Source organism: Coptis chinensis, chromosome 8 (genome assembly GCF_015680905.1).
Source record: "Coptis chinensis isolate HL-2020 chromosome 8, ASM1568090v1, whole genome shotgun sequence".
Classification (NCBI taxonomy): Eukaryota; Viridiplantae; Streptophyta; class Magnoliopsida; order Ranunculales; family Ranunculaceae; genus Coptis; species Coptis chinensis.
Genome location: NC_141463.1, coordinates 84377684 through 84389314, shown reverse-complemented (window position 1 = coordinate 84389314; position 11631 = coordinate 84377684). Strand labels below are relative to the sequence as shown.

Here is an 11631-nt window from a genome sequence, read left to right as displayed (position 1 = left end):
TAGAGAATTTGAAAAGGGACTGCTATTATATATATATAAAGATAGTCCATGAGTGCAAGGTTTATAGTAGAAGAGGATTATTTTTATTTAAATGATGATTTAATTACTCATTGTGTTTCCATCTCCATCCAAACTTAATTACTCATCTGCATATATATATATATATATATATATATATATATATATATATATATATATATATATATATATATATATATATATATATATATATATATATATATATATATCAATTCTAAAAAATCGTCTATAATTTCCATCGTCTTGGATTAATTAGTGTGAAGTCTTAGATAAATTTCTTGCTTTTTTTGTTTAGAGGTTCAATCATTAATTTTGCTAACAACGCAATAGCGATGATATGTGATTAACAACGCAATAGCAAGGATATGTGAGTGAGGATTGGAAGTGCACCAAACAAATCAATAATGACAGTATGTAGTAAGAAAGCACTTTGATGATTTGGAAAGTGGAAGTAAGTGTTGAAGACCAAGGGGACTGGGACAAAGATATATTGAACATCAGGGTGTAGCCTCTCCCGAAAACTGAAGTTAATAATATTTACTCAAATTATGGAGATCCAATTTACGCATTCTACCAAGCAATGAAAGAAATCAGAAATGAGGGTGCTATGTTTGCAAAATAATAAAAAATAAAATAAAAAGCCTTTTGATGGTTTAAAGTTTAAACCTCCTACGTATGTATTTATATTTATTATTCTCTTCCGGTAAAATTGGGGATAATGTACAATTCCAGTGTACATTATATATATATATATATATATATATATATATATATATATATATATATATCAATTCTAAAAAATCATCTATAATTTCCATCGTCTTGGATTAATTAGTGTGAAGTCTTAGATAAATTTCTTGCTTTTTTTGTTTAGAGGTTCAATCATTAATTTTGCTAACAACGCAATAGCGATGATATGTGATTAACAACGCAATAGCAAGGATATGTGAGTGAGGATTGGAAGTGCACCAAACAAATCAATAATGACAGTATGTAGTAAGAAAGCACTTTGATGATTTGGAAAGTGGAAGTAAGTGTTGAAGACTAAGGGGACTGGGACAAAGATATATTGAACATCAGGGTGTAGCCTCTCCCGAAAACTGAAGTTAATAATATTTACTCAAATTATGGAGATCCAATTTACGCATTCTACCAAGCAATGAAAGAAATCAGAAATGAGGGTGCTATGTTTGCAAAATAATAAAAAATAAAATAAAAAAGCCTTTTGATGGTTTAAAGTTTAAACCTCCTACGTATGTATTTATATTTATTATTCTCTTCCGGTAAAATTGGGGATAATGTACAATTCCAGTGGACAAAAAAAATTGGTACAAAAATCCATTTCTCAAGTCACAAAACTTGAACTGCTATACAATGCAAACTAAGCAACTTTTCTAGCAAGTCGAATGTTAGCAAAGATGCTTTCAGTCGCTACAGTCTACTGGTAAGTCTTTTCGAAAGCGGTGTCGTTGTAGGTAATGTTCATTTACATGTACCAAACCACGTGGCTTGCATGTACTTATGTTTCCTTCATGGACCCCTTCTTTTCCTTCATGCATGTTTTTGTAGTAGAGCAAATGATCTTCTAAGGTACCTAACCTGCTTTCAACATTTCCAACAAAAAACTTCAAGAAGCCTGTCGACTAATTGATTATATTCTTTGCTTGATCTTGCCATTTCAAACTCAGCTTGAAAGTTAAACTCAATCACTATCCTCACCTCTCCTTTCTTCGTGTTTTTGTCCACCACATCTATATAGGTGTATGTGTTCCCTTGCAAATATCATGCCATATACTCTTAGCAGATGACTCAAATAGCGCTCATTTAAATTACTATGTATAATGAAAAATTAGTGGTACCCCTTGGGCCCAACCCAAGTAGCCACAATTAGGCCTTATAAACTCAACAACTCTTTGGTCTTCTTCCCATGTAGGACTAAGTGTTTTTCACACTTTCTCACATTCATTTCTCAATTATTTCATCTCAAGTGGGGTAACTTGGGAGAAAAATTACTCATTCATTTCTCAATGGATTTGTATAATTCCAAGTTCCATGTGTTCACTACACTTTGAACTTTTAATTACAACCATTTTTTCAAACAAAACCTAGCTAAATTTATGGCATTGTCTAGCAGCTACCAAAACAAGTTCAGGGAGACGAACGACACATTTTCTGTTGACTGTGTATTAAACTGTAATGGACGTCCATTAACCGATGCTAACCCGGCTTAAAAACACCCATTGGAATGGTTTTGGTATCCTAAATTTGCCTTGGGAGTTGGGAGCATAAGTTTAACTTCCAGAGATTACAGCCCAAGGACAAAACCCAATAATAATTTCGCCATAAGTCCAAAACCGAGCTGATGTCACCCTGCATCATTATTTTTTACTTATAACTTCGGCTAAATGACAAATTTTGATTAATAATTTTGGCTCAAAGACAAACCGGACTAACATCATCATATATAAATTTAAATTTATATATGTACAATTAAATTTGCATATGAAAATATAAATTTACCTAATATTTTATATATGAAAATTTAAATTTACATTGCTAATGTCTGCCTTTGTTTTTGGACTTAGGGCAAAATTAAAATTCAAGTGGACTTTAGGCGAATTTTTTTGGAAAATTGGGCTCTCAACCGGATTACTTGATCCCACTATTAGTTAGTCCACGGGCTCTATTCCCGGACCGGCTTCATTTCCGTCCATCGTTTTGAGGTTATTTTCACAAATTTAAATACGAAATGTATCCCAGCTTTATGGAACGGGAAGAAAGGATAAGACACAATGCAAGACTTGGGAAAAAATATTTTCAGTTTCCCAACCGAAGGCGACGAGGAGAAACCATACATGACAGTATATATATTTGACAGATCAAAAACAAGAACAGTGCTTTCTTTCTATTACATCTGGGTGTTGATACAAGTTGATGTCAGTACGTGCAGTGGGACTTAGACTAGTAGTAGACTTGGGACAACTGTGAACTAATTGAAGTATTCAGGTCAATCTGATAGTCTTACATCATCTAATTCTTCCAAGGCAGTAGAACTCATCCTAACAGCGTCAAGATCTATTGATATCCTTCCTTCAACTGGTGAAGTGTTTCCATATGAGTAAGTTGATATGATGGTGAAGCTTGGTGAAGCTTCAATGTCTCCAACCTCCGCTGATCTCTGCCTCTCAATAGCAGCTCTTCTGAAACGAAAGGAGGGCAGGTCCTTTTGGTCATACTGTCGGAGCATTGTTTTGATTTTTGTCCAGACGGGGCTACCCGAAGCAGCTGTAGTCCAAACATGTTTGTGCTTGCAGATGAAAATGACCAAGAATGCAATTAAGGCAAGGCCTGAAACCGTTCCTGTAATAATAAAGAGACCCCGGAAGCTATTTAAGTCCATACTATTCGAAACAACAGTATTTTTTGGATCTGAACAAGTGGTTTCCGTTCCAAACAATGCCACGTCCAACTTCTTCATCTCAGTACCATCTAATACATTCAATAGTGCTCTAGAAACATCAGGCACTAGGGGTGACCCTTTTGGAAAAGCCTGCAAATTAATCCCAACAATAATCAGATGATGATTGAGTGCAAATATATTCCTCCGACTGCAGATTGAGCAATAATTAGAATCAAAACGCCATTGAGATCATAAACTTCTGTGTTTTCTTTCTCTTTGGCTATGTTCTTTGTTAATATTCAACAAACCATACTGTTTGAACATGCTCATTAAAATTGAAAAGAAAATTAACTTGCTAGGAAGGGATTGGCAGCTGAAGTGGAGTATATTTCTAATTGATGACGTGCTCAAGTGATTAACATTTCATCAGAGATTTGAATGGTAATGTTCACCTTAAACGTACACAGTTGTTGAGCTAGAAGCCTAGAACAATAGAAAATTATAAATAAATCACACTATATACGATGTTTGAGCTGAGCTTAGTAACTAACGGTTTTCTTTTATCAAAAAGCTAGGGACATACTAAACTGAAGTAAATAAGGACCTTGGAAGGTCAAAACTACGTGAAGATGAACAGATATCACTCTATGCATAGATAACTTTCAGATTTAAGAGAGAGAGAGAGAGTGTGGAGGGAAGAAGAGAAACTTACAAACCCGAATCCCTCTGTCTTATTTATAGGACCAATCATAGTGTACTCATTGCAGTTCTTTGCTAGAAAAGGCTTTATGTAGGGCACTGAACCAAAGAAAGCACTAATTCCATCATTATTTTGACTTCCCTTTCGTAAAGCTTTAATCATTTCCACAGGAGAGATAAATGGCTTAATGTTAGATTCATTAAAGCCCCTTTGCTTTAATAGATCTTGAACAAAGGACCCTTGTTGGCAACCCACATTATCTCCATTTTGTTTAAGCTCTTCAATGCTAGTCACAACAGGTTGGAGGCTTTGCACGGTTAGCATTGACGACAAGCTAGCCGTGTAACTCGAGCTCAATATGAGCACGACAAATATCCATACTCCCACTACAAATCGAGTAAAGTTACTCAGTATCTTTTCTCCTGAAATAAATGCACAGTACACAAATTAGCTGTTTATGATGTATCTTAATTTAAAATAAGTTTGAATCACGTACTCAGAAAGCTAAAAATTTAACTATTAATTGAAGAAACTTTATTTGATCTGGAACAAGCTGAAAGGCAAGGCCTAGGGATGAAGAATCCACATTTTAGAATATATAAAGTAGCAGGCTTTCTTTTAAACGGACTGTCCCTTAACGCCATATTATATAGTGTCTTTAGCAACTTATATAGTGTTTTGCACAGCTTATACAGTGTCGTAAATTAAAAAGTTATTTAAGACACTATATAAACTGCCCCACGAACATGTCCGTTAATAGATATGTCCGTTTAAGATCGAGAAAGCCTATATAAAGTAGTGTTACATGTGATTTGCAAATCAAAATAAGGTGTAAGTTCCTTACTTTATAAACTAAGTTCCCCCTTTCGATGTCTCACTTAATTAACAAGTTAAGTTCTCTATTTTATATGTTTTATATCCTATACTTTAATTTGATCTATTCGAACATACATCAATCAAGCAACATCTTAAATGCACAAAGATAAGACTTGGGTGAGTTGCTAGCTAGCTAGTTGTTCTAACACGTGGTGTATGTACTAGATGTGTGGTAAATAATTATATGCATCAACCATCTTAATGTTCCTATATATATGTATAAGCAGGCAGTTACAGAGGTTTCTATTCTGAATATATATGCATTTGTTTGAGTTCATGAGTTTATTTACTGAACTGTGCGCAAAAACGAGAGTTGACATTGGAAACCAGAAGATCATGCCAACTTGTTCAGAAGGTGAGCCTCTAAAATCATCATTTATCCGATGTTCAAGAACCCAAACTACAAACCCGGTGAGAATGAAGAATGCTCCACTAGTTAGCCATAAATCCGTTGTAAGAGGCTTCAAGAAGATCCAGGTCTTCTTTTTCGAATCATCTTTCAATGCTACCATCAATGAAACTCCTCCTTCCGTGTATGGCAATGTGAAGTCTGCATACATGGATCGTTTAGATGTGATTGTTGTATCCCCCACAACAGCATCAAATCTCTATTTCCAGACATCACAAAGAAGAAAAAGAATAAGCATCATCGTTTTCAAAGAGAACGAACGAAAAATGAAATATGCTACTGTTTGAAATAATCGATTTGAAACGCTAGAGAGGGGGTGGGGGTTGTTCCGAGAGTTAGTTACCCCAGTATGGAGCTGATAGACCAATTCATCATTATTCCCAGAACTAGAACCATCGGCATTCATGAAGGGCACAAATTCATACGCTACAGAATATGGTAATGCTGCCATAACCAATTTGAAAACATCTATAGCATACCCTGTTGTTTTGGTTTTGTTACTGTACATATTTCGCTCCACTTTGACAATTTCATTAAAACCGGATTTCACTGGAACTCCAACCCTGAGTTTCTTACCACTTGTTGGAATCACCCAACCCTTGGGAACAGTCATTGATTCTCCTGGCCAAATGATAGCTCTAAAATTAGCCATTGACGTCGAATACATTTGATGACTTGGCAAGTTCAAATCCTTTGAAATTCCATGTTCAGGTGTCCAGAATGCAATCTGCCTTTCTCCTTTTCCAATTGTATTAAGTATCTGGAGTACAGATGACTGGAGTTGCCCGTTAATGAAATAGAAATCACCACTTAGTCCTTTAAATCTAGTTTTTGAAATAGCATCCAGAAGTTCTGGTCCAGTTCCAGAGGTCTTAATGCTTGTAATGTCTGTGAGGTTGCTTTTGGTTCTTGGCTTTCCAAACAGGGACTTTGTTGCACGAACTCGCTCGGCAGCCATAGCAAGAGTTGAGATAGTATCATATGCTCGAAGCCCATAAATGTTAAGATCCTGGTGAAACATCTTTTTCCATCTGTTTGTGAAATAATCCAATTCCAGTGATGCATTAATATATGGTTTTATGCCCAAGACGCCTTGCATAGATGCAATGACGGTAGTATCCATTGATTCCAAGAGATTCGTAAGTCGGTCTGTGATAATCCATACATACCCCTCGCTCACCATTCCTATCTCTTTTGCAATTAGAAAGAGCCGAGAACCTAAAGAATCTGACATATCAACAATGAACACCCTATTTTGCATGTTCATCAGCTTATAAAGCCCTAAACGGATTTCGTCATTCGTAGCGGAAACAGAAATGGCACTCTTATAGGGAACTCTTATTTGTTCTTCTTGGAAGGCATCAATTAGATAAGGTGTGATTCCATTCCCATAGTCAGAGTTGTCGTAGACAATGACGACTTCCCTCCATTTGAAAGCTTGTATGATGGAAGTAATTGCATTTACTTGAGCAGAGTCATTTTGAGTTGCTCGGATAAAATAAGGTGATCTGGAAGACACGGATAGACTTGTAGCAGAGAAAGAAATGATGGGCACATGTGCTTTGTCTCCAAGATCTATCACAATATCTGCCTCGGATGATTTTTGAATGCCAATTAAGGCTTGTACCTCTACATTCTGTAACAAGTCTATAACTGCATTGACAATTTATAAAAAAAATCAAAATCAAAATTCATCATTCAATAGAAAAAATCTGCAGTTTCTAGTGATTATACAATATTACGTACAAATAAAAGTGCCAGAAGTCGTGCACTGCAATTGGATTGGCTTTAGAACTTTATTTACTTGATGCACTAACCAGAATTTATTGATGGACGAGAAACTAAACACAGTGGACACATGCTAGTTCCAACATTTTGCTAATCATTTCAAACTAATGGATGTGATTTCTGAATTTCAAAGGACCCTATATTCGCGAGATCATTTTTGTCACAGGCCGGGGTCAGGGCCTTTAAGTTTTATGGTGCTATGTTAGATACTAGATACAGAAAGGCTCACGACTCTTATTGCAGAATCTCTGCGGAGATATCATATACCAAAAATCCAAAATACAAAAACTAACTATATATTAAGTCAGGAAAATAAATGGATACCAGAAAGCACAGCTTTGACATTGTCTCCTTGAGAATCTCTCAAATGAAGGGACAGCCTAGTTCTGTAGTCAGCATTTGTGGTATAGAAATCGGAGAGTGCCATTTCCATGCAGTTCCACCCAACTCTGCCAATGGTTGAATCCATATCAAGAACCACACCAACGTGGAAATCAGATACTCCTCCGCCGTGACTAATATTCCTACCTGCTACGAAATTAGCAAGCAGAGAACAGAAAATAGAGAAGATATAGAGAGTTTGAAGGGTCATCTCTGGTTGTATTATTGAGTAATTTGGACTGCCATGTTATTATAGGAGAACTGAGGCATGGTAAGGAAGTTTACAAGATTGAAGAATCTCTGACCAAGTATCAGAAAACTGTTCTATGCTTTCTGGAGGTTATCTTAGGTTTATCCTAGTACATATACTGCAAGTCAGCCAGTGAATGAGTCCGTCATATGGTATTTTAATCGAGATTATTCAGAACGATGGATGAGTTTTCTCCCGATATATTAGTGAGTTAAGAGTTAACTATTTCTCTACTTGTCTAAAATGTGCCCAACTAGCTGATAACTGACAGCTTTGCAGACTTTGTGCATGACTGGGTGTGGTTGACTACGTGCGTGTGTAATTTAAGGTGTTTGAGTCCATCTTTGTGCGAGGTTGTTTGTTCATGTGTGTGCCAATTTTCATGTGTCTATCTGCAAGTGATTCAGATTTTTTTGTAATGCCAAAGTCAGCACATCAGAAGCTGAATACATTTATATCATTTTTAAAACATTGGCGATCTCATCTATTGACTTCTCGACTATTTGAATACACTCTTCAATAGAAAGCCAAATCCGTAATATTTTTTGGACACAGGATCCGGAATCCGTATACATGCCATATTCCCAGGAAACATGCAGACTAAACAATTTGATCCTTAGGAATTGATATTGTAAGAGTAATCGTTACATCTTTCATTAATATTGCAATCTGCAGCTTAAAATTGCAATCAGTCACATGGATACATTGAACGATCGTAGTGAGAAAAACAAATAAAAAAATTGAAATACCCGTTGAGCCTGTATACCAAAGTTTAGATATAGTTAAGGAAAGAAGTACAATTGTGCAACCTCATTTTTTTCCCCTACCATACTGGAATGAAATCTAATTTACCCAGTCAATCAAGCACAACAGACGGCGGTCGTTCAGTTATACACTTATACATGTGATGGTGAATTTTCTTTTCAGGCATCATCAAATTGCAAAAGTAAATGGTATTGCTTCTAAACTTCAAATTAATGTCAACCCGATCTAATGACGTACTGTATTTAAAATGCTAACGAATATTAAAATATTTCTATTGTCTATTTCTTATAAATGTTATAATATTAATAAATTATAATATATATATATAGAGAGAGAAATGCTCTAGTCAAGACCAGTCCGCACAAAATAAAGTCAGGACCTAAAAACAACACGTGACTCCTCCTATTTTCTCTCTTATTTTTTCTCTCCTATTCTCTCTCCACTAAAAAATAGCCAAACTCCCACTTTCTCTCTCTCTTTGCTATTCTGTACTTTCAGGGGGATTAGAGGATACTGATAAGCACCTCTTGATACTTCACTTCTACTTAACCACTTAAAGTCATAACCAACATAATTTTCTTTTCCAGAGTAATGGGGCGTTGCAATGATATGTTATATGGTCATTTCAGGATGCTTTGTGTTATTATACTGGATCAATGTGAAGTTTTTTGAAAGCATGGATGACGATGGAAGTAGTGAGTCCTTTGGGATCCTCAATGGTTTATTCAGTCCTTGTGTTGGATAATGATATTTGTATTTTCCTCTTCTTTGGACACTTATATCTTGCTTTGTGGATGTTGCTGTAGATCTTAGAAACTGTGGTGAATTCAACATGACCAGTGAGAATGAGAGAAAAGCCACATTGCAAAACCAAACATTTCCCACGAGAATGATGCAACCCAATCATGAAGTCATTGGCAGCAAGGAGAACGAAAGACAAGATATGAGGAAACTGGAATCAGTGAATTGAATAAGCAAACTATGATTATGAACACTGATGTGATAGAGACTAGTACGACCTCCAAAACCAGTACCAAGACCCAAAGTCATGGATGGAACAACATTGCGACAAGAACTGGATACGTACAGTCAATGCTCAAAAGCTTACAAGGTCTGCTCAACAAGATGCAAGTACCTAGGGTTAAAAAGGTTCCAGACCTTGTACTTCAACCCAAAGTCAATTTCTTATGTACTTCACTTTTTGCTTTCAGAAGTTGAAGTGTTTGGATGGAGAAAACTGCACAAAGGATATCAACAAGCTGAGGATGGTCTGTATAGTTCCTTTTATCCTCAAATCATTCTTGGCTTTCAATTAAGCTATATGCCTTCATGTAGATTTAATACAAAATGTTTTTTTTTTTTTTTTTTTTTTTTTTTGAAAACAAAAGAAAAGGACAATACAATTGATAGAGATGCATGAACTTCCTAGGCAGGGCCTTGGGCCAGTAATTCTTCGATCGAGACTGGGGACCCACCATTGAAATGTTCTAGCTGGATGGCGCTAGTTGTTCCAAACAAAAAGAGAAAGTGGGAGTTTGGCTATTTTTTAGTGGAGAGAGAATAGGAGAGAGAAAACAAGAGAGAAAATAGGGGGAGTCACGTGTTGTTTTTAGGTCCTGACTGTGAGTGATTGTACTCTATTTGTTTATCTCTTGATTAGTAAAATTCTCCTTTTTTGCTTGGTGGATTAGGCTAACGCCAAACCACGTAAATCTCGTCTCCACTTCTATTGGTTATTCGGCCAGACGGTAAGTGTTTTAATTGATTTGTTTTTTGTCGATTTCTATCACTACATTCAATCTTCTTTGTCCAATTGTCAAGCTTCCGTGATTCGCTTTTGAACAAATTGGTATCGGAGCCAAAGTTCTACCTGTGGTTTCTTTTGTTGGTTTATTGATTGTTTTGTGGTATATGAAAGTTTGAGAAAGTATGGCGACGGATCCTCCATCTGTACTACTTCTACACATCTAAAGAGAAATCACCTCCTACGACTTTGAATATTAACCATGCAAGATTGATGTGGAGAAATTCATGGATCTAACAATTTTAGTATGTGGCGCTGTGAAGTTATAGATGCACTATGCCAACAAGACTTGATGATGTGTTAGACTTAAAACCATCTGATATAGAGGAGAGTGTTTGGGTTAAGAAAAATAGGCGAGCTTGTGGTATCATAAGATCGTGTTTGGCTAGGGATGTGAAGTACTTTGTTCTCAATGAGACTTCTTGCCAAGGAAATCTGGAGAATCCTTTGAAGAGAAGTACTTAGATAAGACAATAGAAGGTCGTGTCTTTATGAAATCAAAGTTGTATGATATGAGAAAGAAAGAAGGTATTTCATTGTCCCAAAGATATGAACGAAGTTTAACAAGTTACTTACCAATTTATTGAACATTGAAGAAGAAACGGCGGATGAAGACAAAGTTTTCCATTTGTTGAGATCTCTTCCCAAGGAGGAGTATGGGCATATAAAACCACCATTATGTTCTGAAGAAAGCTTTGAACTATTCCGAGGTGCGGCCATATGGCGTGACAAGTCGGGATATGATGAACAACAATGAAAAGGAGTCAAGAGAGTCGACGAAAGCCTTTCGCTTTTGTGGTAAAGAGGGAGGTCTAATGACCGCCCAAACTCCTCGTGGTGGAAGAAGTAAATCTCGCTCCAAGTCGAGAGGCTTAAATCTAGCCCGCGGATGAGTGTGCTTTTTGTCATGAGGTCGACGAAGAAGAAGGATCGCAAGAAGTTGAAACACAAGCGTAAAGATACCGAAAGCGTAAAAAATTAATGTCAACATTGCTCAAGGAGGTAATGATTCCGATAGTTCAAATTTCTTTTCCTATTACATCGAAAGCATTTGTTTCATTGATTCCAACCATTGATTTTGGATACCTGGTGCTACCTATCATGTTTGTCCCATAAGGGAGTGGTTTACAAGTTTCAAGGAGCTTGAAAGTGGTGATGTGTTGATGGGGAATGATCAACCCCGGCCGATTATGGGGATAGGTAATATTCGCCTCAAGAT

General features: G+C 36.3%; 1 protein-coding gene and 1 long non-coding RNA gene across 2 annotated transcripts; both read right to left on the bottom strand.

The window, feature by feature from the left end:
* Window positions 1-1271: 1271 nt before the first annotated feature.
* Window positions 1272-1812, bottom strand: LOC147483686 (uncharacterized). Its single transcript, XR_015206175.1, has 2 exons — window positions 1759-1812; window positions 1272-1638 (listed from the first exon to the last, which is right to left on the bottom strand). It is a non-coding gene; the product is annotated as an uncharacterized LOC147483686 (long non-coding RNA).
* A 1111-nt stretch (window positions 1813-2923) lies between these two features.
* Window positions 2924-8027, bottom strand: LOC147483685 (glutamate receptor 2.7-like). Its single transcript, XM_086577781.1, has 5 exons — window positions 7537-8027; window positions 5768-7077; window positions 5311-5623; window positions 4152-4561; window positions 2924-3589 (listed from the first exon to the last, which is right to left on the bottom strand). Exons 1-5 carry the CDS (start codon window positions 7802-7804, stop codon window positions 3047-3049), a joined length of 2844 nt encoding a protein of 947 aa, XP_086433907.1. The 5' UTR covers window positions 7805-8027; the 3' UTR covers window positions 2924-3046.
* Window positions 8028-11631: the final 3604 nt, after the last annotated feature.

Coding starts and splice junctions, on each gene's coding strand:
- LOC147483685 (XM_086577781.1), bottom strand. CDS start 7,804: ATGACCCTTCAAACTCTCTATATCTTCTCTATTTTCTGTTCTCTGCTT. Junction 5,624..5,767: donor TCTATCAGCTCCATACTGGG/GTAACTAACTCT, acceptor GTCTGGAAATAG/AGATTTGATGCTGTTGTGGG. Junction 3,590..4,151: donor AGACAGAGGGATTCGGGTTT/GTAAGTTTCTCT, acceptor ATTAATTTGCAG/GCTTTTCCAAAAGGGTCACC.